At 44.3% G+C, this 26,454-nt stretch overlaps 1 protein-coding gene across 1 annotated transcript in view; it reads left to right on the forward strand.

The window, feature by feature from the left end:
• Positions 1–8,322: 8,322 nt before the first annotated feature.
• The window catches only part of LOC145351555 (matrix metalloproteinase-21-like), a 28,611-nt gene continuing 10,479 nt past the window's right edge, over positions 8,323–26,454 (forward strand). The window contains exons 1-4 of the mRNA XM_080201151.1: positions 8,323–8,472; positions 10,750–11,449; positions 22,990–23,129; positions 26,212–26,353. Of these exons, the coding sequence (XP_080057277.1) occupies positions 8,323–8,472; positions 10,750–11,449; positions 22,990–23,129; positions 26,212–26,353 (1,132 nt within the window). The remainder of the gene's footprint in view (positions 8,473–10,749; positions 11,450–22,989; positions 23,130–26,211; positions 26,354–26,454) is intronic.

Genomic DNA, 26,454 nt, shown 5'->3' on the forward strand with positions numbered 1-26,454 from the left:
TCATCCAGCCTCTCTACTGTCCTTTGGGCTAGGAAGACTTCAGGTTCATAATCTCCAACAGCAGACAAAATGTCTTGAGACTGTCGTGATACAATGTGTAGCTTACATGTCAAATATTAATCTTTAATTTAATTGGCTGGCTAGTATATATTTAATCTGATTTGATTTCTTATTGTTACATGTATTGGTATACAGTGAAAACTATTCCTTGCACTCCATACAGACAAAGCATGCTGTTCATAGAGTACATAAAGCAGAAGGAAAGGAGAGGGTGCAGAATGTAGTGTTAGTCACAGCTAGGATGTGGATTGAACTTTCTGTAAAGGACTTTTGACAAGCAAAAACGCAACTGAAAATGTCTGCCCCAGATCACCAGATACGCATTCTATTACAAGTTGGTCAGTTTCTGGAAGTTTTCAATGTGCATTATAATTAGGATGTGCCCAGGAAAACCTCCTATGGAATTTCTTTCTTGCTGATGTCAACAATGACTTCAAAGATGGACTAAAACTTGTAACTTGTAACAAAAGTCTGAAGTCACCTATCAACTGACGCAAGAACAGCTCCTTCCCTGCTGCCATCGGACTTTTGAATGGATCTACCTTGCATTAAGTCAGAGAGGATTCCCGATTCTCTACACTGGTAGAGAATCCCACCCTTCCACCTCCTCTAACCTAATTATAAGTGTGAGGGAAGTTTTTTTTTATATTTTTACTTTTCTGCTGGTAATTGATTCAGGGATGGCAGTTCAGGCTGTAAGCTGCATCTCCTGTGGGATGTATGTAGTGAGGGACTCCCACAGTGTTTCAGGTGATTTTACTTGTGGGAAGTGTGTTAGATTGCAGTTTCTGGAGGAGCGTGTAAAGGAGCTGGAAGGGGAATTAGAGGAGCTCCGTATAATTCGGGAAGTGGAGCAGGACATAGAAAGGAGTTATAAGGAGATAGTCACTCCTAGGAATAAGTCTTGGGTCACTGCCAGGAAGAGGGGCAAAAAGCAGTTGGGGGGACAATCCCCTGGGGCTGTTCCCCTCCAAAATAGGTTTTCGGTCCTGGAGGCTACAGTTGAGGAGAAATCAACTGGGGATAGCCAAAGGGAGCAGGTCTCTGGGGGTGAGCCTATTGGCAAGCCTCAGGTGGTTAGGGGTAAGAGATTGGGCCTCGTGATTGGGGACTCCACAGTTATGGGGACGGATAGGAGAGTTGGAGGTAAGGGTAGGGACTCTGGGCTGGTGTGTTGCCTACCAGGGGCTGGGGTCCAGGATGTTTCGGACAGAGTATTCAGGACTCTTAGGGGAGAGGGAGATCAACCCCAAGTTATAGTTCATGTGGGGACACATGACATAGGGAGATTAAGGGAAGGGGATATTAAGCAAAGATTTATGGAGTTGGGGTGGAAACTCAAGGCGAAGTCAGAAAGAGTAGTTATATCTGGACTCTTGCCTGTGCCACGGGATAGTTTAGAGAGGAATAGGGAGAGGGAAAGTTTGAACTCGTGGCTGAGGGGATGGTGCAGGAGGGAGGGGTTCAGGTACTTGAGCAATTGGGGCTCATTCTGGGGAAGGTGGGACCTCTATAAGAGGGATGGTCTACACCTGAACCAGAGGGGAATCAATATCCTGGGGGGTAAATTTGCAAAAGCGATGCAGGAAGGTTTAAACTGATTCGGAGGGGGGGAGGGATAGTGAGGAAAGGGGGTGAAAGTGAGGGGGGCATAGTTGGGGAATGCAAGGCACGGCATAGTGGGGGTGGGGCAGAGCAGGGTTTGAAATGCGTGTACTTTAATGCGAGGAGTATTCGCAATAAAGTGGATGAACTTGCAGCGTGGATCAGTACCTGGGACTTTGATGTTGTGGCCATTTCTGAGACTTGGATAGAGCAGGGTCAGGAATGGATGTTGCAGGTTCCGGGGTACAAATGCTTTAGTCGGAGTAGAGAAGAAGGTAGAAGGGGGGGTGGGGTAGCATTGCTAGTCAAGGACTGTATCACAGTGTCGGAAAGAAAGTTTGATGAGGACTTGTCAGTTGAGGTAGTATGGGCGGAGATTAGAAATAGGAGAGGAGAGGTCACCCTGTTGGGAGTCTTTTATAGACCTCCTAAAAGTTCTAGAGAGGTTGAGGAAAGGATTGCGGAGACAATCCTGGTTAGGAGTGAAAGTAATAGGGTAATTGTTATGGGGGACTTTAACTTTACGAATATTGATTGGAGTTGCTATAGTTCTAGCTCGCTAGAGGGGTCAGTGTTTGTACAAAGCGTGCAGGAAGGTTTTTTGTCTCAGTATGTAGACAGGCCAACTAGAGGTGAGGCTATATTGGATTTGGTGCTGGGAAATGAGCCAGACCAGGTGCTAGACTTGGAAGTTGGTGTGCATTTTGGTGATAGTGACCACAATTCGGTTACGTTCACCTTAGTGATGGGAAGAGATAGGCATGAACCTCGGGTCAGCAATTTTAGCTGGGGTAAGGGCGATTATGAGGCTATCAGGAGTGAATTAGGAAGCATGGATTGGATTAGGGGATTACAGGGACTGGGAACGTCTGAAATGTGGAGTTTTTTCAAGGAGCAGCTACTGCGAGTCCTTGATAGGTATGTCCCTGTCAGGCATGGTGGATTTGGTAGATCTAGGGAACCGTGGTGCACTAAAAGAGTTGAGTCGATGGTTAAAAAGAAAAAGGAGGCTTATGTTCGGATGAGATTGGAGGGCTCAGATAGTGCACTAGAAAGCTTTAGATTGGCTAGGAGGGAGTTGAAGAGTGAGTTGAGAAGGGCTAAAAGAGGACATGAGAAGACTTTGGCTGATAGGATTAAGGAGAATCCTAAGGCGTTCTATAGGTATGTCAAGAACAGAAGGTTGGTCAGGGCAAGATTAGGGCCAGTTACAGACAGCAGGGGGAAGTTGTGTGTGGAACCGGAGGAGATTGGAGAAGTATTGAACCAATATTTCTCTTCGGTGTTCACGCAGGGGGACATGAATATAGCTGAGGAGGACATTGGGTTGCAGGGGTGTAAAATAGACAGTATTACGGTTGATAAAGGGGATGTGCTGGAAATTCTTGAGGGGCTGAAAATAGATAAGTCCCCTGGTCCGGATGGGATCTACCCTAGGATTCTCTGGGAGGCTAGGGAGGTGATTGCAGAGCCTCTGGCTCAGATCTTCAGGTCGTCATTGGTCTCTGGTGTAGTCCCGGAGGATTGGAGGATAGCGAATGTTGTCCCATTGTTTAAGAAGGGGAACAGAGACTTTGCCGGGAATTATAGACCGGTGAGTCTTACTTCTGTTGTGGGCAAGGTTTTAGAAAAAATTATTAGGGATAGGATTTATAGTTATTTGGAGTGTAATGAATTGATTAGAAATAGTCAGCATGGTTTTGTAGCGGGTAGGTCGTGCCTTACTAACCTTATTGAGTTTTTTGAGAAGGTGACCAAAGAGGTGGATGGGGGCAAGGCAGTTGACGTGGTATACATGGATTTTAGTAAGGCGTTCGATAAGGTTCACCATGGTAGGCTTCTGCAGAAAATGCAGATGTATGGGATTGTGGGTAATCTAGGAAGTTGGATCAGGAATTGGCTATCAGATAGGAGACAGAGGGTGGTGGTGGATGGTAAATATTCATCATGGAGTACAGTTACGAGTGGTGTGCCTCAGGGATCTGTTTTGGGGCCACTGTTGTTTGTAATTTTTATTAATGATCTGGATGAGGGTATAGTTGGGTGGATTAGTAAATTTGCTGATGACACCAAAATTGGAGGTGTGGTAGATTGTGAGGAAGGGTGTCATAGTCTGCAGGGAGACTTAGATAGGTTGCAGAGCTGGGCCGAGAGGTGGCGGATGGAATTTAATGCGGAGAAGTGTGAGGTAATTCACTTTGGTAGGAGCAACAGATGTGTCGAGTATAGGGCTAACGGGAGGACTTTGAATAGTGTGGATGAACAGAGGGATCTAGGTGTGTGTGTACATAGATCCCTGAAAGTTGGGAATCAAGTAGATAAGGTTGTTAAGAAGGCGTACGGTGTCTTGGCGTTTATTGGTAGGGGGATTGAATTTAGGAGTCGCAGTGTAATGTTGCAACTGTACACTACTCTAGTGCGGCCGCACTTGGAGTACTGTGTGCAGTTCTGGTCCCCGCATTACAAGAAGGATGTGGAGGCGTTGGAGAGGGTGCAGAGGAGGTTTACTAGGATGTTGCCTGGTATGGTGGGGAGGTCCTATGAGGAGAGACTGAGGGATTTAGGGTTGTTTTCGTTGGAAAGAAGGCGGCTAAGAGGGGATCTTATTGAAACATATAAGATGATTAGAGGTTTAGATAGGGTGGATAGTGATAGCCTTTTTCCTCGGATGGAGAAAGCTAGCACGAGGGGGCATGGCTTTAAATTAAGGGGGGGTAGCTACAGGACGGATGTCAGGGGTAGGTTCTTTACCCAGCGGGTGGTGAGGGATTGGAATGCCCTGCCTGCTGCAGTTGTAAATGCGTCTAGTTTGGGGGCGTTTAAGAGATCTCTGGATAGGTTTATGGACGAAAAGGGATTGGTATAGGCTAGTGGGTCATTGTTTTTGTAACTGGTCGGCGCAACATCGTGGGCCGAAGGGCCTGTTCTGCGCTGTAATGTTCTATGTTCTATGTTCTATGTTAAGTTGATCTTTCTCTACACTCTAGCTATGATTGTAACTCACTTGTTTCCTTCTCTATGAACGGTATGCTTTGTCTGCATAATGCGCAAGAAACAATACTTTTCACTGTATACTAATATATGTGACAATAATAAATCAAATCAAAACTGCTCCTTACCATTTTGATTATTATAAAGTTGCATGTGTGGCATCAGGCAGAGACAGGATGTCTACAGAGACCAATAGTAGGTTGAAGATGTTGATGTATTCTTCCCAGTCCATCACAAGGAAGAAGTGGCCATTCAGATGCGATGGCTGGGACATAAAAAAAAAATCACCTAGGACACAACAACAATAGGCAAAGCCTGTCCTGACATGAGCTGATCCATTGCCTTCTGCAGTGTGCTCAAATCATTATGGAGAGAGAGGATTTGTGATTGGAATCACTATTTTGGAATACCTTTTATTGCAACATCCTGGTTGGTTTTCAAACAATCTAGAGAAGAAACACCTAAAGGCAGCAGTAAGACTGCGGACATCTCACTTTCAACTGAAGTGAACTCTGCCTGCTTATACCATACTGGGAACAACAGACAGAGAAGACTTCAAAATTCCAAAGCAGCATTACCAGGAATAAAGCAAGGAATACTGTTTAGAGAACTGTTTCAACTACAATAAACAGCACAGGACTCACAATCAATGAACTCTTATTTTGAAAATGTATTCCTTGATTCTAGATTCCCAACCGAGGGAAATATCTGTATCCACTCTGTCTATTCCTTTAAGTATTTTGTAGGTTTTCTTCGATTTACCATTTTAAATGTGTTACTGCTTTAAGACAGTAATCTTTTTTACTTCAATCTGTCCTTGCAGCTGTCCCGTTATGTACTGATATTGCTGCGCATTTGGGTCCACATTCTGACTGCTCTCCTTTAAATTCTTGAAAGTTTCTTTCTCCTTTGTTTTGAAATGCTGCTAGCTTCCTTCTTTTTTAATGTCGCACACTTGAGGAGACCCAATGGGCTCCCTCACGATCGTGGATCTTTTTTTTAGTAAGCTCTGCAGGTGTTTGTCTCTTGAATTTTCCTGAGCTTATTTGGGATCTGCTTCAAGCGTGCCAAACTTTTAAATCTTCTCCTTGTATTTTTTTTAATCGCACTGCAGCGATTGCTCTCACAACACTGAGCAAGCTTTCTTTTGTTTTTGTACCTCAGGGCTGCTTGTAGCCGGTCAGCCTCATCACTTTCATTTTTACAGCTTAAGTATCTTTTTTAAGTCAATCAACCTCTCCAGACTAGAAAATGAACAATGCAAGTGTCATTCCTTCAAATGGCAAATTATTGGTGGAGATTTAAAACATTTAATTTCTTTTAATTTGAGGAGAAGGATTGAACTTTTCCTATCTGTCTTTTTCTTTCTCTCTCTTATACTGATCTTTTCTTCACTTTGTTTTGCTTCTTTTTGTACCTGATTTGATATTGAGTTCAGCCACGTCCAATTCAGTTTCTTGATTTGATTTATTATTCTCATATGTATTGGTATGCGGTGAAAAGTTTCTTGTGCACTACACAAAACATACTGTACATAGAGTACATAGGGGATAAGAAAGGAGAGAATGCAAGAATATAGTGTTACAGTCAGAGCTAGGATGTAGAGAAAGCTCAATTTAATATGCAATAGGTCTATTCAAAAGTCTGATGGCAGCAGGGAAGCTGTTCTTGAGTTAGTTGGTACATGAACCCAGATGTCTGTATCTTCTCCCCAACGGAAGAGAGTATATCCGGGATGTGTGGGATCCTTGATTATGCTGGCTGCTTTTCCGAGGCGGGGAAGTGTAGATGGAGTCAACGGATGGGAGGCTGGTTTGAGTGATGGACTGGGCCATGTTCACAATCGTAGTTTCTCGCAATCTTGGTCAAAGCAGAAGCCATGCCAAGCTGTGATACATCCAGAAAGGATGCTTTCTGTGGTGCATCTGTAAAAGTTGGTGAGAGTCATAGCAAATATTTCTCAGTTCTCATATAATCTCATTGATTAAGGAGATCGACCTTTGGTCCAGTCATACACTGATGTCCCATATATCCTGGTATCCTAGCTGCATATTCTCAGCTTGCATTTCCAGTAAGAAGCAGAGTAAAACAGATAGGGCTGAGGAACGAAGGGAAATGTCTAACTGGGCACACCATGAGATGCTTTGCCCCAGCATATTCTGGCCCTTTTGAGAATTAAGCACTTTGTTTTCAAACAATGCTAATCTAAGATTACTCAGACACAGTTCAAAGTTTTTTTTAAAGCTGTACAAAACTTAACACTCCTGTTGCGTCAGCATCAGCCCTGGGGCCACAGTGCTAGAAACATAGTGAGAATTAAAGTAAAACAACAGTATTTAATTTTTAAAGACTCAACATCTTAAAGGTGAGGTGAGATTGTCTCCAATCCAATTCACACAGAAGAGCAACACAGCTGCCTAATACTGTACCAAACCCACTCCCTTTCCCCCTCAACAATTCCTCAACCTTCAACCTGTTAATTCAAAATCCTTCTCCTCATCTTCTAATTTCCACGCATTGTCCATGCTTCCTACCCTTGTAACCACTCTCCAGTCCTATGTATCAGCTTGGTCTCTTCTAGATATTTGTGTACTCTCGAATCCGTCTATCACCTCTCCTATTCTCTTCAACAACAAACGCCTCCTGCCTAGCAATGTTTTCACAATCTTATGGTCACTTTCTAAACCCCTCTACATTACTGCATCGGCCCAGCTTCAAAATCTTATTGGACTGTTCCTCATTTAGCTCCTCTCCCATCCTCACTCCATACAAGTGTGAGTTATTACAATTGTTGGTGGGTATTTAATTACTGGACAAAGTGTTTGCACAAATACTCTCTTCCAGGTACCATGCCTGAGGGCATTGGTGGCCATGGTTTTCTACTGTATTGGTTTGATTGGTTCATCGCTACGTTTGGCAAGGTACGTTAGTGGTTTACCATTGCTTCTGCAGCATGGCTGTCCTTACCACCTGCCATTAGGTGTGTTGGAAGGAAATACAAGCTGAGAATCAATCTATGTGGCCACATTATGAACACACCTTCCTTGACCATCTAGTCCTGGAGAGGGACTTGAATCCAGAGCTTCTAGCTCAGAGGCAGAGATACCGCCCAATGCGCCACAAGACTTCCACATCACTATCATTTTAAAAATATCCAGTTGCACCTTGCTGAATTCCAACAGGGAAAAAAACACCCCTGAAAGCAAATGTATTACGTTTCTTCCTTGAAGAAAGGAGTAGGAAGGGTTCCTTTTAAAGACTTTTTTTTCCACATCGCTTGAAAGTTTTAATGGTCTCTGCCTCTGTTAGCCCAGCGCTGTGGGTGTGCACTGACTGAACGTCACAGGGAGGGAGGGGAAAATCATGCTTAAAAAGTCAGACTGCAGACCAGCTGCCAGCAAACACCAGGCACACAGCCAGAGAGAGAGAGAGGTAGTGGGTGAAGGTAGAGTGTGTGAGAGAGTGAATGGAGAGTAAGTGAAAAGAGAGTATGAGTGAGTGAAAAGGGTGAGAAAGAGCGAGTGGAGAGTGAGAGTGTGAAAAGAGAGGGGGTGAGAACGAGGGAAAGGGGGTGAGAGGTGGGTGGGAGCAGGGGAAGGGTTGAGAGCAAAGGAAGAGGGGTGAGAGCAGGGGAAGGGGTTGAGAGCTTGTGCTGGAGCCAGAAGGATGCTGCTGCCCCTCTCCCTGCTACTGGTGGCCGCCTTTACTGCGCTGATGCCTGGTGGAGGGGAGCCTGTCTTCAAGAAAAGGGATCACTCGGACACTCAGCTGAAGAAGCACCGTGCTCCCCGAGTCCTCAGCACCCAGACAGCAGAGGTGAGAGAGAAGACAGCACTTCCCCCAATCCTGCTTTCTATGGGGATGGTGACAAGGATGGGGAGGTTGCAAAAATCTGACCGTCCCCAATTTGAACTCATCAGCTTTGAAATCCGAGAGCTGCCAGGTTTCCTTACCTGACAGCTGGATATTTGTCCTTTTAGAGTTAGCAGTTGTTGTTGCTATCATTTGCCAGTGTGCAGCATGTGTTGGGAATTGCATTGTGCCATTTCCAGCATGGGGAATTTTCTCTATTTGGAATTCTGGTGCTGTGAGATTGCAGTTATCCTGCTCTTGGTGCAAATAGTGAGCCCCATCATGCAAGTTGCTGCAGGGTGCTTGTTAGCAGGGGAGCCTTGCACACCCTGTGTGACTCTCACTCTGAGGTTTCTTGCTAATCCTGTCAGCAGGAATAAGTTCAGGGGTGAAAATTCCTTTCATTTAAAAAAGGCGGTTGACTGTATTGTCACCGCCCCATATCTGTCAGTCATGGTCTCCTATTAGATGTGGTTTCACAAACAATAACATCATTGCTAAAACTAAAATTGTCTTTTAAGGTCCATAATTCTGACAAAGAATCAATGGATGACAATCATATCCCCAGTAACTGATGTATGCTCCCCCCGCCTGCCCCCACTACCCACATCCCCTCCCCCCTCCAACCCCCTTGACTTCACCAAACCTTCCGGTGACAGCAACTAGACTGACAGTCAATCCTTCTAGTACTTATACTTGCTTAGCCAGCTGAGTCACTGAAGGAGCTTAGCAATTCCAACCCCCCCCCCCCCCCCCCCCCCCCCAATTTAAGTCCCTCAACACCCTCTCAATCTTCTAAACTCTGGGGAATTCATGTCCAGTTGATGGAACTCATCCTCATAATGTAGCCCCCTAAACCCCAGATTCACTCTGGTGAATATATGTCTCCTTTGAGTCCCATACTTCCTTCCTTGGGCACAGGGTCTCATGAAGGCTGTATCGGGCAATGAAGCTGAGATCTTCCTGAACTCTCTGGTTCAGTGTAACTAGTTACATCTCACCAATGTAATGGTGGAACCGAACAGTTGATGTTAGAAGTTACACACACTGCCTTTAGTGACACTGACACATCATAAAACTATTTGAAGGTGAGAACTAGATTTAACATAGTTATTAGATATTATGCAAATTTTTGAACAAAATTTTATGCTGGCCAAACTTAGGGATATTCATGATGAGGTACGGAATTCTTCAGTGCTCTTATGTCAGGTATAGGGGCTGAACTGCAGAGTAAAGTTTCCCATACTCTGTTGAATAACCTCTGATCAAAATCAATTGTTGCTCATTTCCTTCCAGATTGAGTATCAGGTTGGGAATGCGAGTGGAGGCTAAAGGAATTGGGAAGGGGTTGCGTTACTCCATGGGACACTGCTGGGACTGGAGGTCAGGATGATATCTGTCTTAGCATTAGAAATCTGAAATCCTGTCCTCTGAAAAGGTTATGAATTCTGGGGCAGTTCTTTTGGTTAGTGGTGTCCGGGGTATGGAACTGTGGAAGATCAGCAAGACTGAGATGCTGCTCAGCCAAGAGCTAATTAAATGGCAAAACAGGCCTAAGCATCTCGGTGGTCTATTCCTATTCATACAAAGGCAGTGAGTGTATTTGACATACTAAAGATAGATCAGTTTTACTTGCTAACCTTTTGACAATTGGGGACTACAATGTTGCAGTTTGCTCAGCAGACTAAATGGACAACGTAGAGGCCATGAGAGAGGTTGAACTAGAGCTAGAAGATTTGGGTTTGTTAGAAAGCTTGGCCCTGTCTTACAATTAGTAACTTCTTCCATTGCCCACAACAAAAAAGCAATGAATCTGAACTTAAGTAAGAGCCTTGTCGCATCCCTCAGATATGTTCCAGTGGAATATATTCCTCTGGAATATAACTGGAAAATATGCTGGAAATGGCGAGTGTGAAAGTTCTTCTGCCCATGTAACATGGAAAGGAATGCTAGTAATTGACTTCTAGTTTCTGATAGACAGGGGATTTAAGGGTTATGGGGAGAAAGTGGGAAAGTGGAACTGATCCATTTCAGATCAGCCATGATCTTATTGAATGGCAGGGCAGGCTCGAGGGGCTAGATGGCCGACTCCTGCTCCTATTTCTTATGTTCTTATGATTAAATTCATTTCTGATTTATGTTCATTGATCCATCTCCATTTGTCTCCAAGGTAATTTTCTTGAAAAACAAATCCCTAAGGGGAAGTTAAGAATCATTTATTGTTTAAAATATTCCCCATAGGAATACTTGAAAAAATTTGGCTGGGGCGATCCTGTCGATTGGGAACATCAAGTGTCAGGGAAGGATTCAGCTCCACAAGAGGAAAACCCCGCTCCCCGAGATGTGTCTCAGATCATGACTGAAGGACTTTCTGGAGACTCTGTCACAAAGGATAGTCTTAAGGAGCCCAATGATAACCCTGCTTACCTTCAGAACCTCAAGACCTTCCAGAAAGCCAATGGCTTGAGTCCCACTGGAATCCTGGACAACGCCACCCTCAATGTAATGAACCAACCTCGTTGCGGTGTGCCTGATCAGATGCTGCTGGACAATAGCTCTCTCTTAAACATAACGTCACATAACCAATCAGACAGTACATCTCCCAACAGGACAGTCAGCGGCTCGAACACCACCCAGTCTGCCACAGATCCAGAACCTGTCCGGAGGAAGCGCTTCCTTGACCGGCTGATGGAGCATACCAGGAAGAAGCGAGATGGCCTGGATGCTCTCGGAGGAACTGCCAGCAGCCTGGGCTTCTCGAAGAGAAAGCTAAAATGGCGCCTGATGGATGAAGCCTTCACCATCCAGATGAGTGTCGAGCAGCAGAAGAATATCCTGAGGCTGGCCTTCCGCATGTGGAGTGAGGTGACGCCGCTGGAGTTCGAGGAGGACTTGACTTCTCTTCCTGCTGACATTGACATTAAGCTGGGCTTCGGAACAGGTAAAACTAAACGTGCACAATCTGACGTGCAAGCTGGTCAGTTATCAGACAGAATCTCTGACTGGACTCATCTACTCTAGAGCATTACGTAGGAATTGAAAGTGGCCTCAGAATTCCTGGGCTGGGGTAAGATAGGGCTTGGAGGGGTGGCTGGTGAAGCCTCCTCATCAATGTGCTCTATTGATCCTTGTTGGACAGGGTACATGTGTGGGCATTGATTGTGCACAAGAATGTGCTGTGCCACAGGACTATTGCATTCGGCCTACTGATCCTTACAACTAAGGTTCAACTTGAGAGCAAGGCTATCTGGGTATGGTAATAGAGGGCAGGGAACACTTATGGTATTTGCATCTCAGCACAAGTTGTGATCAGGCAAGGAGAGTGGAAGGGTACAAGAATGAGACAGCGCCACTCACCTAGCCCAATTGTAATGCCCTGTAATTGAAACTAAATGTCCACAGTAGCTGAATAAGACACACTGGAGCGGAGAGCCATGGGTAAGCGGAACAATTTCAGATCAGTTGGCAGATAAAAATGTCTGAATCCCAACTTCCCAACCCATCTCATGTGTGTGTGTATGTATGTATGTATGTATATGTGTGTGCATATATTTGTGTATATACGTGTGTGTGTATATGTGCATGTACACGTGTGTGTGTACATGTGTGTGTGTGTATACGTGTGTGTGTATAGGTGTGTGTGTGTGTATATGTGTCTGCGTCTACTTGGGTGGGTGAGTGTCTTAAGGAGCCCAATGATAACCCTGCTTACCTTCAGAACCTCAAGACCTTCCAGAAAGCCAATGGCTTGAGTCCCACGTGTGTGTGTTTGTGCGTGTGTGCACCCAGAGGAAACCCACGCAGACACAAGGAGAGCACACAGACTCCATAAAGACACGGAAGTAAAAGGTGAGGGATGGCAATACTGGAAAATGGAACACTTCCTGTCAATGTTAAGTGCACACAGTTCAAGGCAAAGTTCCCTTTACAAAAACATCTCAAAAGAGCAGCAATTACTAACACTTCAACACTTCCCACACCAGCCAGTCTGTCACCTCCTTAAGGAAAAGTGTAGAATTAGTTATATAACTCATTTGATGCAGGGCTCTTACTGGCAAAACAGAATTGCCTAAATTTGGGCTAGATTCCAACTTAAGATGTAAACCCAGTGTCAATCCATTGCCTCCACCCAAATGTGTGTAATTTGGCACATGATAAGTACTTGTTCCCTGACTCCATGCCAAAATATAATGGCGATGTGAAAGTACATTGGATTATAGTCAAATAAAGATATAAATAGCTACTGAAACAACCTTTTTATGCTGCATAATAATGATTGTGCTTTGATAATAGCCTTGCGTCTAATGTTTGTCTATTGGACACCAGATATCACACTTTGTTGGAAAGTTTATGAGAGAGAGTGAAAGACTGGAACTTTTCATCTTCGTTTTCCCTGATCTGCTGCCTGAGATTCCCAAGCAGATTACTGACCCATTAATGATCACGGAGACTTGTAACCAGTTACAATAAACTGAATCCCCACAGGGAACACTGAGAACTGAGCTTAAAGGGATAGTCTAGATTAACCGTTAAGCATCACAAGCATGAACTGTGTGCATCATCTTTTGCATGGTGTCCAACCTGTTCCATTGGAAAGTCTCAGGGTGCCTCAAGCAATAAATTGCTTCTGTAAAGGTGACGGTTGTCTTTAAAGCAAACTTCTAATATCAGAATGCCTATCATTGAATGGACTAGCAATGTATATATGTCACGAATAATATCTCAACAAACGTTGCCTCTCTAAAAGGGAGCTCTTAGAAATGATCACCTTTCAGATCGCCAAGCCAGAAAAGAATTTGCATGTGAACAGGAGGTTCCTGATCAAACTATACCCCTCAAACCAGACTTGCCTTTACACTATTTCACAGTATCCCCAAGTGTACTTCACTGGTACAGCCTGTGAAGTGTAATTGGCACATGATGCAGGAAGCCGGTTTGCTAACCTGTGCACAGCAAGCTATCACTCACACAGCTGGGACACATGAGCAGATTATCTGTTTTCAGTGCTGCTAGAAAATAAGTTGTTTATTCATTAGTGTCACAAGTAGGCTTACATTAACACTGCAATGAAGTTACTGTGAAAATCCCCTTGTCGCCACCCTCTGACAGGAGAATTTAGCATGGCCAATGCACCTAACCAGCTGTGGGAGGAAACCAGAGCACCCAGAGGAAACCCACGCAGACACAGGGAGAGCACACAGACTCCATACAGACACAGCCAGAATCGAACCCGGGTCCCTGGCGCTGCGAGGTAACAGTGCTAACTACTGTGCCATCGTGCCGCTTGGCCAGAGCGTAGGGGTTGAACTCAAAGAACAAAGAACAAAAACAGCCCGGGAAACAGGCCCTTCGGCCCAACGAGCCCGCGCCGCCATTTTAACATTACCTGTCCCCCCTCCACCCATGACCCTTATCTATTGTTTATGGCATTCCACTTTGAGGGAAACTAATTTAGGGACAACTCACCTGCTCCTCTTTGAAATAATGCAATGAGATCACTTATGTCCACCTGAGAGTTCAGCCGGAGCTTCAGTTTGACGTTTTACCTGAAAGCAGGCACCTCCAGAGAATGTAGGGCTCCCTCAGTACACCACAGTAAGATCCTCTCGGATTTGGAGAGGTGTGCAGGTGTGCAGACTGCTCACACTGCCTGCCTGCAAACCGCCACCTTTCATTTGGGCCAGTGAACCTCATTAAAAGCTTGTTTTACAGTTTGAACGACTGGAGGTGGCGTGAAAGGATAAAAGGGGAGAAAGAAAGAATGAAGAAATATGAGAGATAATTACCAACTGCCACTTTTAGAAAGGGTTGACTCCACCTTGCTGTCTTTTTGAGGCGTAAAGTTCTCAAAGCACTTTGTAATATGTGACTGGTAGTCTCCAACAATTCTTGTAAACCAATATTATTGAAGCATAGCGGCCAGGTTAACTCCTTCACTGCCAGAGCTTTACTAGGATTGCCTTCTGTATGGTGCAAACTATTTTATTTAACCTACACCTGCACATCTTCTACTCTGAATGACCACTTGCAAAGATTCCATAAATCTGGCATAGTGAAAGGTCCATTTTGAAAGACTGAATATTGAAAAGGATTCAGTGAATAGACTGTGATGGGAATGCACTGTTTTACACATCAGCCATGGAAGATAAGTTTTTCCTTCACTGTGAATGTTAATCTGGCTGGTTTTTATTGGGCTGAGATGGGATAGGCATTCACCCCTGTCAGGTATTCCCGCCCCCGACCTGACAAGATGATTACATTGTTCAGTACCGCATCCCAGCCAAATGTGGAAAGATGCCAGGCCCCCTGTCAATTCCAACATGAAAGCACATTACTGCGGATGCTCAAATCTGAAACAAAAACAGGAAGTGCTGAAAGATCTCAGCAGATCCGACAGCATCTGTGGCAAGAGAACAGTGCCAATGTTGAAACATTAATTCCGTTCTCTCTCTCAGCAGATACTGTCAGACCTGCTGAGATTTTCCAGCATTTTCTTTTTTGCCCCTGTCAATTCTGGCAGCTGTTGGAGAGAGATGGGTTTCATCGGAACGAACTTAATCCAAATGGGATCGCTGGCACAACTGGTCCCCCGCAAGGCTGCCAGATCTGAGAACATCTCCACCCTGATAAGAAATATTGTAGCTGCATTTATAGTAATAGGCTTTCAGCTCAGGCCAGCATCTGGGAATTAACTCCTGCTGCTTATGTTGTAAATCGTTTTTTAACAGACAGCAGAGTTTGCCTCATTGACACAAGACACCCTGAGGTCTGGCTTTAAAAGAAGCTTTTAAATAATATTGTTTTCCTAGCTGTCCTTCTTGATGGTGACTTGCTCTCCATAATTTAACGCCCCTTTCTGCTGACGCTCTAAATAGCTTGAAGCTGAATTGTTGATGTGGAAGGACGGCAGTGGAATAAACAGCCCATAAAGGGGGCAGACCATTAATAACAGAACCAGCTTTCTATAGAATTGAACAAGCTCCACAACTCCGCTTTATCAAAAGCCAAAATTGACCTGTAATGTTTGATTCTAAAACCAAGTCTCTCTTTCACTTCAGTCTTGGGTAACGTACAATAGGGAATCTTAGAACAAAAAGGGATGGCATTCATAGAGAAAGAAGGGCTAACACACTCAAGGCACACAGGGTTTGATCTTCACACCTGCAGAGAACAGGCGTGTGGTAATCAATCTACCCTGCCCAAATCCCATTAACACCTAAAAGAGATTATTCTCCTGTACTGAGTTTCTTCTTAATCACAATCAGACAATGAAGAGTTTACAACTGATTTGGAATCTCACTGTGTTGAATAACACCAGCAAATTGCAGTCATTTTGCATCTTCGATATAGAAAAGCTTCCAAAAGCCCTTGGCAGAGGATAATCCAAAAGAAAAATTGACACAGAGCCAAAGAAAGGAATATTAGAATAGCTTGGACAAAGGGGTGGTTTGTAAGGAGCGTCCTAAAAGAGAAACAATGGGGGGGCTTCAAGAGGGAAATACAAGACATGGGATCCAGGTAGCTGAAGGCACAGCCGTCAATGGTGGGAGATGGGAGAGCGGGTTTCGCTCAAGGTCAGGGCTCTGCAAAGGGTTTTAGGATTGGATGAGATAGTGAAGGTCGAAACATTTCAGGTTACTGGCCTCGGGATACACTGGCTGCACTGCAGATTGCAAGACCAAAACTTCGACCAGCTGCTTAAGTGCTGTGATTTGAGGGGGAGTTTACAATGCAAGGTAAATCCTGTTTCAAAAGGCACCACTCCACCCAGATACCCTGTGACCTTAACTCTAGAATGAGGCAGGAGCCTAGGAATTGCCTTACCCCATCTTGTCTACCACTTTCCTGGAAATGTCCTGGAAATCCTTAGGTCACATAAGGAAATGGAAACTGAGCCTAATACTCTGCATCGAACTTTGCTTGCCCTCTGCTTGCAAAGAATGAAAATTCAGAAAAATCAGTCACTCCCTGTTCGAAACATTTTTTACGATTTTCACTTATGTGATTTTGAAATATTGTTGTGTGTTTACTTTTAATGACACTAGTTTATATTTTACCTTAATGAGATTTCTAATGATCTAACTTCAAATGCATCAAAATGGAGAGGGGCTGGCCATTGTCTTCTTTGTCCAACTGGAGTTTGGATAGTGGAGGGGGCAGGGGAGGGGGGGATCCTCAGAAAGATTACAGCCGCTTCTCAGGACAAACACCACTTTTTCCATGATGACTCCACTAAGTGATGGGAACATGAGTGGAAAGGCAGCTAGGATCTGCTCCTGGTGCCAGTCATGATTGTGGTTTTAGGGCATTACAGGTTTTAACACATTACAGGTCAACTTTGGTTGGGACGGTGGAGAGAAACATAGAAACGTAGAAAATAAGACTAGGAATAGGCCATTTGGCCCTTCGAGCCTGCTCCGCCATTCATTATTATCACGGTTGATCATCCACCTCAGTAATCTGTTCCCGCTTTCCCCCCTTATCATTTGATTTCCGTCGCCCCAAGAGCTATACCAAACTCTTTCTTGAAAACATACAATGTCTTGGCCTCAACTGCTTTCTGTGGTAGAGAATTCCACAAGCTCACCACTCTCCTCATCTCAGTCCTAAAAGGTTTACCCTTTATCCTTAGTCTATGACCCTGGTTTTGGACACCACCAACATCAGGAACACCCTTCCCGCATCTACCCTGCCTGATCCTGAGAGAATTTTATAAGTTTCTATAAGATCCCTCTTCATTCTTCTGAACTCCAGCAAATAAAATCCTAATCAACTCAAACTCTCTTCATATGTCAGTCCCACTATCCCAGGAACCAGCCTGCATTCCCCATATAGCAAGAACACCTTTCCTCAGATAACGAGACCGAAACTGCATATAATATTCCTGGATAAAAACAAAATATTGCATGCAGCTTCTGGAATCTGAAACAAAAAAACAGAAAACACCGGAAAAGCTCTGCAGGTCTGATAGCATCAGTGGAGAGAGAATAGAGCCAACATTTTGAGTCAGGATGACCCTTTGTCAGAGCTCTCCACACATCATCATTTCTCAGGCACTGACTGGCCCACCTGTCAAGGCATCAAATAAAAGTAATAACCATCTTTTAGAACAACAACTTAGCTCTTCTGAAATGCAGATAAGGGATTGATGCTCACTTGAGGTCCATCTCTCACAATTGGCTTGCCCTTCATTACCAGTGGCATTATGGACTTTACTCAGGGAAACCAACCATCCAGGCTGCCTGACAATAAAGAAAGTGAGCAAGCTACATGATTTCTACAGTCAGGTGGAGAAGATGTGTTCCATCTAAGTTCATCTTACAAGTTTTTACCTCCATTGTCCTCCTACCATTGTTGCCACTTTACTTCCATCACAACTGTTTACAGCCCAACCCCTAATCTAAACTAACACAGAACCTCAACAAAAACACACCCTAATACCAAACCATAATTTACACGTATCCTAACACTGAATTCCATTTCCCTATGATCACAATCCAGATCTATGTCTTCCCCCAATTAATACTATCCCCTATAACCAACTCTGATTCGATCTCCCAGGCCCGTTCCCCTATTACTCCACCAAGTCCAGACTCCTAGTCCTGGTTTCACTCGATACTGGAACTGATAGGCCTCATCTGTATACCCCAGAGCTGCCCAATATTACACAACACTTTTGCCAACGATGAGATCCAAGGCCCAACATCCAAGCCTCACCATTCAAGTACAGAGAGTCTACCATCTGTGCATGAATGTCTGGGCCAAGGTTTGTACAACCATTAATTATGAAGCTGCCTCAATCATTTTATATTCCCAGAGAATTTCTTGGTTTGAATATTTTTGTTTTAAATGGGATGGACTGCTGAAGTGTGACGGATGTAATATACGTGATAGATCTTTCAGAGTTCACATATTGCAGGTGTTCCGGTAGGCCTCTGCCACAGCTTCAGCTGGAGACCAGCTTAAACAATATCTGGACTAGAAGCATTGATTAGACGGCAGCTCTCCAAGGTGGGAGTGAGAACAGAATTCCTGCCTTCGGCCAATCAATGCATGAAATAATAGTAGGCCTGTCAGAGACCAACCAGAGGGTGGTTCTAGAAGGTTGTTTTTCAAACTGGAGGCTTGTGACCATCGGTGTGCCTCAGGGAGCGGTGCTGGGTCCACTGTTATTTATCATTTATATTAATGTTTTGGATGAGAATATAGGAGGCATGGTCAACAGATGACACCGAGATTGGTGGCCTGGTGGACAGTGAAGAAAGTTTCTTTGATTTGATTTATTATTGTCACATGTATTAACGTACAGTGAAAAGTATTGTTTCTTGCACGCTATACAAACAAAACATACCATTCATAGAGAAGGAGACAAGTAAGTGCAGAATGTAGTGTTGCAGTCATAGCTAGAATGTAGAAAAGGTCAATTTAATGCAAGGTAAGTCCATGCAAAAGCCTGACAGCAGCAGAGAAGAAACTATTCTTGAGTCGGTTGGTACGTGACCTCAGACTTTTGTATTTTTTTCCCGAAGGAAGAAGGTGGAAGAGAGAATGTCCGTGGGTGCGTGGGGTCCTTAGTTATGCTGGCTGCTTTGTCGAGGCAGCGGGAAGTGTACACAGTGTCAATGGGTGGGAGGCTGGTTTGCGTGATGGATTGAGCTACATTCACGACCTTTTGTAGTTCCTTGTGGTCTTGGGCAGAGCAGGAGCCGTACCAAGCTGTGATACAACCAGAAAGAATGCTTTCTATGGTGCATCTGTAAAGTTTGGTGAGAGTCGTAGCTGACATGCCAAATTTCCTTAGTCTTCTGAGAAAGTAGAGGCGTCAGTGGGCTTTCTTAACTATAGTGTCGACATGGGGGGACCAGGACAAGTTATTGGTGATGTGACACCTAAAAAGTTTAAGCTCTTGATCCTTTCTACTTCATCCCCATTGATGTAAACAAGGGAGATGTTCTCCTTTACGCTTCCTGAAGTCAATGACAATCTCCTTCATTTTGTTGACATTGTGGGAAAGGTTATTGTTGCCGCACCAGTTCACCAGATTCTCTATCTCATTCCTGTACTCTGTCTCGTCATTGTTTGAGATCTGACCCATGACGGCATCAGCAAACTTGAAAATTGAATTTGAGGGGAATTTGGCCACACAGTCATAGGTGTGTAAGGAGTATAGTAGGGGGCTGGGAACACAGCCTTGTGGGGCGCTAGTGTTAAGGATTGTCATGGAGGAGATATTATTGCCTATCTTTACTGATTGTGATCTGTGAATTAGGAAGTTCAGGATCCAGTCACAGCAGAAGGTATCGAGGCCCAGGATGTGGTGTTTGAAGATGAGTTTCGTGGGGATAATAGTGTTGAAGGCTGACCTAGGAGTCTGACATAGGTGGCCTTGTTATCTAGGTGTTCCAGCGTTGAGTGCCGGGGAGATGGTGTCTGCTGTGAACCTGTTGCAGCAGTAGGCAAACTGTAGTGGAACCAGGCAGTCTGGGAGGCTGGGATTGATTCGTGCCGTGGCTAATCTTTCGAAGCACTTCATAATGATGGATGTCAGAGCCACTGGCCCATACTCATTAAGGCACGCTGCTTGGTTTTTCTTAGGTACTGGGATGTTAGTTGTCTTCTTGAAGCAGATAGGGACCTGAGATTGTTGTAAAGAGAGGTTGAAGATGTCAGTAAATATCTCCGCCAGCTGATCCATGCAGGATCTGAGTGCACGTCTGGGTACCCCATCCGGACCAACTTTCCATCAGTTGACCTTCAAGAAAGCTGCTCTGACATCTGCAATGGTAACCCCTGATACAGGTTCATCCTGGGCTTCCAGGCTGGAGGGCATGCTTTCGTTGACCTCTTGCTCAAAACAGGCATAGAATGCATTGAGCTCATCAGAGAGGGGTGCGTTGGAACCAACAATTTTACATGCCTTCATTTTGTAGCCTGTTATGTCTTATAGAGCTTGCCATAGTTGGAGGGGGGTGGTGTGGCTAGCCTGGGACTCTACCTTGATCCGGTACTGTCTTTTGGCATCCTTGATGGATCTCCTTTGATCATATCTGGCTTTCTTGTAAAGGTCAGTGTCGCCTGACTTGACACCTCAGGCCTGGACTTCAGCAAGCAGTGGATATCCCTGTTCATCCATGGTTTCTGGTTGGGGAGCATATGGATTTGCTTCTTTGGCACACAGTCTTCTACACACTTATTAATGAAGTCAGCTATTGTAGTGGCGTACTCGTTCAGGCTGGCTGTAGAGTTTTTAAATACTGACCAGTCCACTGTCTCCAAGCAGACCCATAGGAGATTATCCGATTCCTCAGACCAATATTGCAGGATTCTTTTTGATGGATTCTCCCGCTCCAGTTTTTGCTTGTAAGCTGAGAACAGGATCACAGCCTTGCAGTCTGACTTACCAAAGTATGAACGGGCGATAGAGAGGTAGACATGTTTGATATTTGCATAGCAGTGGTGTAGGATGTTTGGGCCTCTGATGGAGTAGGAGATGGGTTGGAGGTAACTTGGTAGTGTGCTCTTGAGCTTGGCCTGATTGAAGTCCCCGGTCACAATGAACAAGGCCTCAGGATGTTTCGTCTCAAGGCTATTCGTAGTGGTGTATATTTTGTCCAGTGCGATCTTCGTGTCCACATGGGGTGAGGTGTAAACTGCCATCAGGATAATGGAAGTGAACTCTGATGGAAGATAAAGGGATGGCATTTTAGCATCAGGTTTTCTAGGTTTGGGAGCAGAAAGTTGCCAGTGTTGCCAGTGTTGCTATAGATTGCAACGGGATCTTGATCAATTGGGCCAGTGAGCTGATGAATGGCAGATGGAGTTTAATTCAGATAAATGCGAGGTGATGCACTTTGGTAGATCGAACAAGGGCAGGACTTACTCAGTTAATGGTAGGGCATTGGGAGGAGTTACAGAACAAAGAGATCTAGAGGTACATGTTCATAGCTCCTTGAAAGTGGAGTCACAGGTGGACAGAGTGGTGAAGAAGGCATTCAGCATGCTTGGTTTCATCGGTCAGAGCATTGAATACAGGAGTTGGGACGTCTTGTTGAAGTTGTACAAGACATTGGTAAGGACATTGGAATACTGTGAACAGTTCTGGTCACTCTATTATAGAAAGGATATATTAAACTAGAAAGAGTGCAGGAAAGATTTACTAGGATGCTACAAGAACTTGATAGTTTGAGTTATAAGGAGAGGCTGGATAGACTGGAAATTTTTTTTCTGGCGTGTAGAAGCCTGAAGGGTGATCTTATAGAGGTCTATAACATAATGAAGGGCATAGATCAACTAGATAGTCAATATCTTCTCCCAAAGGTAAGGGAGTCTAAAACTAGAGGGCATAGGTTTAAGGTGAGAGGAGAGAGATACAGAAGTGTCCAAATGGGCAATTTTTTTCACACAGAGGGTGGTGAGTATCTGGAACAAGCTGCCAAACATAATAGTAGAGGTGGGTACAATTTTGTCTTTTAAAAAGCATTTAGACAGTTACATGGGTAAGATGGGTATAGAGGGATATGGGCCAAATGTAGCAATTGGGACTAGCTTCAGGGTTTAAAAAAGAAGGGTGGTATGGACAAGTTGGGCAGAAGGATCTCTTTTCATGCTGTGAACCTCCATGACTCTGAGTTAGTGGGGATGTGTTTCTTGCCAACTCTCCAGATGACAGTGGTTATCCTAAAAATTTAAGCCCTGGTCTCAGCTGTGGATAGGAGGAGCCTAGCAAAAGTAGAACCTCTGTCCTCCTCTTAACTGGGCACACACACTGTTGAGTAAAGGCTTGGTGTATAGCCCCCATGCGAGAAGTTCTGGTATCCTCAATCTACAAGGGATCTTTTGTAGAGCCGAAGAGACCATTGTTCCAATGCAAGTGAATACGGGAGGAGGAATTAGCCCAGGCTAGGGTTATGGAAACTTGGAATCATTATCTTCCAGCCAATTTCCAATAAATTATACCTATCCTTACAGTCCTCAATCACTGACCAAACTAGATCTCCAATTTTCTGTTTGTTCTTCGCATCACTTGAACATCCTGAGCTGGGAATCCTTTGTCCATTTGGAGGGTTGTTGAGAGCTGAGGAGGGTGAGTCAATGGAAATATATAGAGACCAGACTCTTAATTTCTGTCAGCAATTTGCATTCAGGTATCCAATGCAAAGTGGTTATATTTGCATACGATACCAAGTTAGGAGTGGGATCAGATCCTATTGCAGCGGCTCACACAAAGTGAGTGTACAACATTGAGTGGGTTTTCTTGCCCTATTTGGCTGTACACTGAGATTTCTCATCCTAGTCCACTGTTTTCATGCTGTACACTAATTGAGCAAAGAGAAACACATTTTCTGCAATGTTCTCACTGTCTCGCTTTAACTTATAAAACTTTGAACTGGGGATCTCTTGGGGGTTTGTGAATACTTTAAAGTGTAGTAGAGCATCCTCAAATAGGCTTGGAAACCACATCTGTTTGTGCTTGTGTTCCAGGGCAACATCTCGGCTGTTCTCAGGACTTTGATGGAACAGGACAGATTTTCGCCCATGCCTGGTACTTGGCCGATATCCATTTTGACGATGCTGAACATTTCGTTGTTGCCAACAACGGTCAGGGCATTAGTCTCCTTACGGTATTTCATGTGTTTTATTAACGCTGCAAAGTTCTCTCTCTCCTGACATAATCAAAAGTTAATAAGCTGTAGAATCACGTCTTAATCTAGAATTAGTGATGGAGTCATTGGGACTGCAATTCTATCTTTGATCATGTTGGCTGGTGCTTCCAGCACAGCTAACATCGAAACTCATAGGCCATTCTGCTCTTTGTCCGTAACTATGGAGGCTATTCCAACAAATGCTACTGCGCCTCCAGCTAAATTATAGCTGCAGAGTAATCACCCCAACATTGGGAAGACCAAAAACAGATTGAGTGTCTGTTTTACAGAGCATCACTGTTCTGTCTGCCAGCGAGGCCATGAGCTTCGGGTTACCTGACATTTTAATTCTCTACCTTGCTCTCGCACTGACATCTCTGTCCTCGGTGTGCTGCACTGTTCCAATTAAGTTCAACACAAACTGGAGGATCAGAGCCTTATCTTTCAATTTGGCACTTTACAACCTTCTCGACTCAAAGTTGAGTTCAACAATCTCAGACTGTAATTTTTTAAATTATGTTTTGGGTGATGTGAGGCCGGCATTTATTGTCCATCCCTCGTTGCCCTTCAGAAGATGGTGTTGAGCTGCTTCCTTGAACCACTGCAGTTCCTGAGGTGTAGATACACCCATAGTGAAATTCCATTATTCTGACCCAGCGACAGGGAAGGAACAGTGATATATTTCCAAGTCAGGATGGTGAGTGATTTGGAGGGGAGCCTCCATGTGGTAGTGTTCCCAAGTACTGCTGCTCTTGTCCATCTAGATGGTAGTGGTTTGGGTTGGAAGGTGTGAGTGTTGTTGGAGCTGAACTTACACATGCAAGTGGAGAGTATTCCATCACAGTCTTGACTTGTGTCTTATAGATGGTGGACAACCTTTGGGGAGTCAGGAGGTGAGTTACTCACTGTAGGATTCCTAGCCTTGGATTTGTTCTTGTAGCCACGTATTTATATGGTTAGTCCAGTTCAGTTTCTGGTCGATGGTAACCCCCAGGATGTTAATAGCGGAAGAATACCATTGAATGTCAGTGACAGTGGTTAGATCCTCTTTCGTTGGAGGTGGTCATTGCCTGGCACTTGTGTGGCACAAATGTTACTCACCTCTTGTCAGCCCAAGCCTGTATGTTGTCCAGGTCTTTCTGCATTTGGACATGGACTGTTTCAGTATCTGAGGAGTCGCGAATGGTACTGAACATTGTGCAATCATCAGCAAACAACCCCACTTCTGACCTTATGATGGAAAGAAAGTCATTGAAAAAACAGCTGAAGATGGTTAGGCCTCGGACACTGCTCTGAGGAATTCCTGCAGTGATGTCCTGGAGCTGAGATGATTGACTTCCAACAACCACAATCATTTTCCTTTGTGCCATGAGCAACAGAGGATTTAACTCCTCATTCCCATTGACTCCAGTTTTGCTCAGACTCCTTGAAGATATCCTTCATCAAATGCTGTGTTGGTGTCAAGGGCAGTCAGTCTCACCTCACCCACTTCTATCTCTGTCCCACTTCGTTTCATTTTCTTTACAGGTTTCTTTTTTTATCTTATTTCAGCCAGAATGTATCTGCTGTAGGTCCATCTTTTGCTTCTTTGTTTCTTTTCTTGTCCCATCGTCATTCCTTTTGGTTTTGTGAGACTAACTTTTTTGTCATTCAATCTCTCCTATCTTCATCCCTATCACACAGCCCATTCCCCACCGCCCCCCTGCTCAAACTCTGTAATCATTCCCAATTTCAATCTCCAGTTTGTGGAATTGACATTAACTGATGGGAGGGGCAGTGAGTTCCCAGCCTACAGATATAGAGTCATAGAGATATGCAGTATAGAAGCAGGCCCTTTGGCCCAACTCATCCATGCCAACTAGGTTTCCAAAATTGAACTAGTCCCATTTGCCTATGTTTGGTCCATATCCCTCTAAACCTGTCCTATCCATGTACCTGTCTTTTAAATGTTGTAACTGTACTCGCCTCTACCACTACCCTGCAGCTCATTCTATATACACACCACGCTCTGTATGGAACAGTTGCTCCTCAGGTCCCTTTTAAATCTTTCTCCTCTCACTTTAAACCTATGCCCTCTGATTTTGAACTCCCCTATCCTTGGGAAAGGACTTTGGCTACTTACCCTATCTATGCCTCTCATGATTTTATAAACCGCTATGGAGGTAAACCCTCATCCTCCTATGCGCCAGGGCAAAAAGTCCAGCCTATCCAACCCCTCCTTACAACTCAAACCATCCAGTCCCAGTAACATCCTTGTAAATCTTTTTTGTACCCTTTCCAGTTTAATAACATTCTTCCAAGAGCAGAATTGTACACAGTACTCCAAATGTGGCCTTACCACGTTTTGTACAGTTGTAGCATAATCAGTGCTCTCACCAATGAAGGCAAGCGGGTTAGGCAAGAGAAGAACGAGAGCGAGGGAGAGTGAATATCAGCCAGTGCCCCCACTAAAACATGCAAATGTAGACAGCAAGTGAGAACAGGATTGGAATCAGGCCCGACGCCCATTCTGGTTGAATAGCCTAATGATTAGGTCCAGTTCTAAGAAGGTTGGAGAACACTGCTAAACCATTAAAATCAAGTAGTACAGCAGAAACAAAACAATCTTTGAAGCCGTAATGTAATATTTGGGGTCAGGTGACAACTCAGAGGTGCTCAAGCTTCAGTCTCATGGTATCACCTGGAGCCCCCAATTATCTGTAATTGTAGTAATTGTTCACACAAATGCAATAATCCATTTGTTCAATATCAGAAAAGAGAAATCCTAATGTTCTTGGAAACTACTTCGGTAAGGATTAAGAGCAGATTAATTGAATAAAAAAGTTACAATCAAGCAGCCAAGATTAGATCAATGCAGCAGTTCATGAAAAGCATAATAGTTTATTGAACAACTCAATGAACTTCCACAAAAACCGGAGGAAAAGGGATACTGCACTTGAAGTAAACCTCATTGTGTTACCTTAATTCTTTTGAGTAACCTAAAGGCATTGTAGCCAAGAAAATGATCTCCTTGTTGTGGCTTGGGTTTTACAGACTACTTCCTTGCATGTTTCTTTTTCAGGTTGCTGTCCATGAAATTGGCCATGCCCTTGGTTTGTCCCACCTCCTTCGAAGAGGGTCTGTGATGCACCCCAGCTATAACACCCAAGGTGAAAACTTGGAACTAGACTGGTTAGACAGAAAGGCGATACAACGCTTATATGGTAAGAATAGGCACAGGGGACATGCAGCTTGACATGACATCAGGGGACTATTTGTATTTTTGCTTTTACCAAACAGCTCGCCTGGGATTCTACTCAACTGA

This window comes from Carcharhinus amblyrhynchos, chromosome 13 (genome assembly GCF_965287045.1).
Source record: "Carcharhinus amblyrhynchos chromosome 13, sCarAmb.v2.hapA, whole genome shotgun sequence".
Classification (NCBI taxonomy): domain Eukaryota; kingdom Metazoa; phylum Chordata; class Chondrichthyes; order Carcharhiniformes; family Carcharhinidae; genus Carcharhinus; species Carcharhinus amblyrhynchos.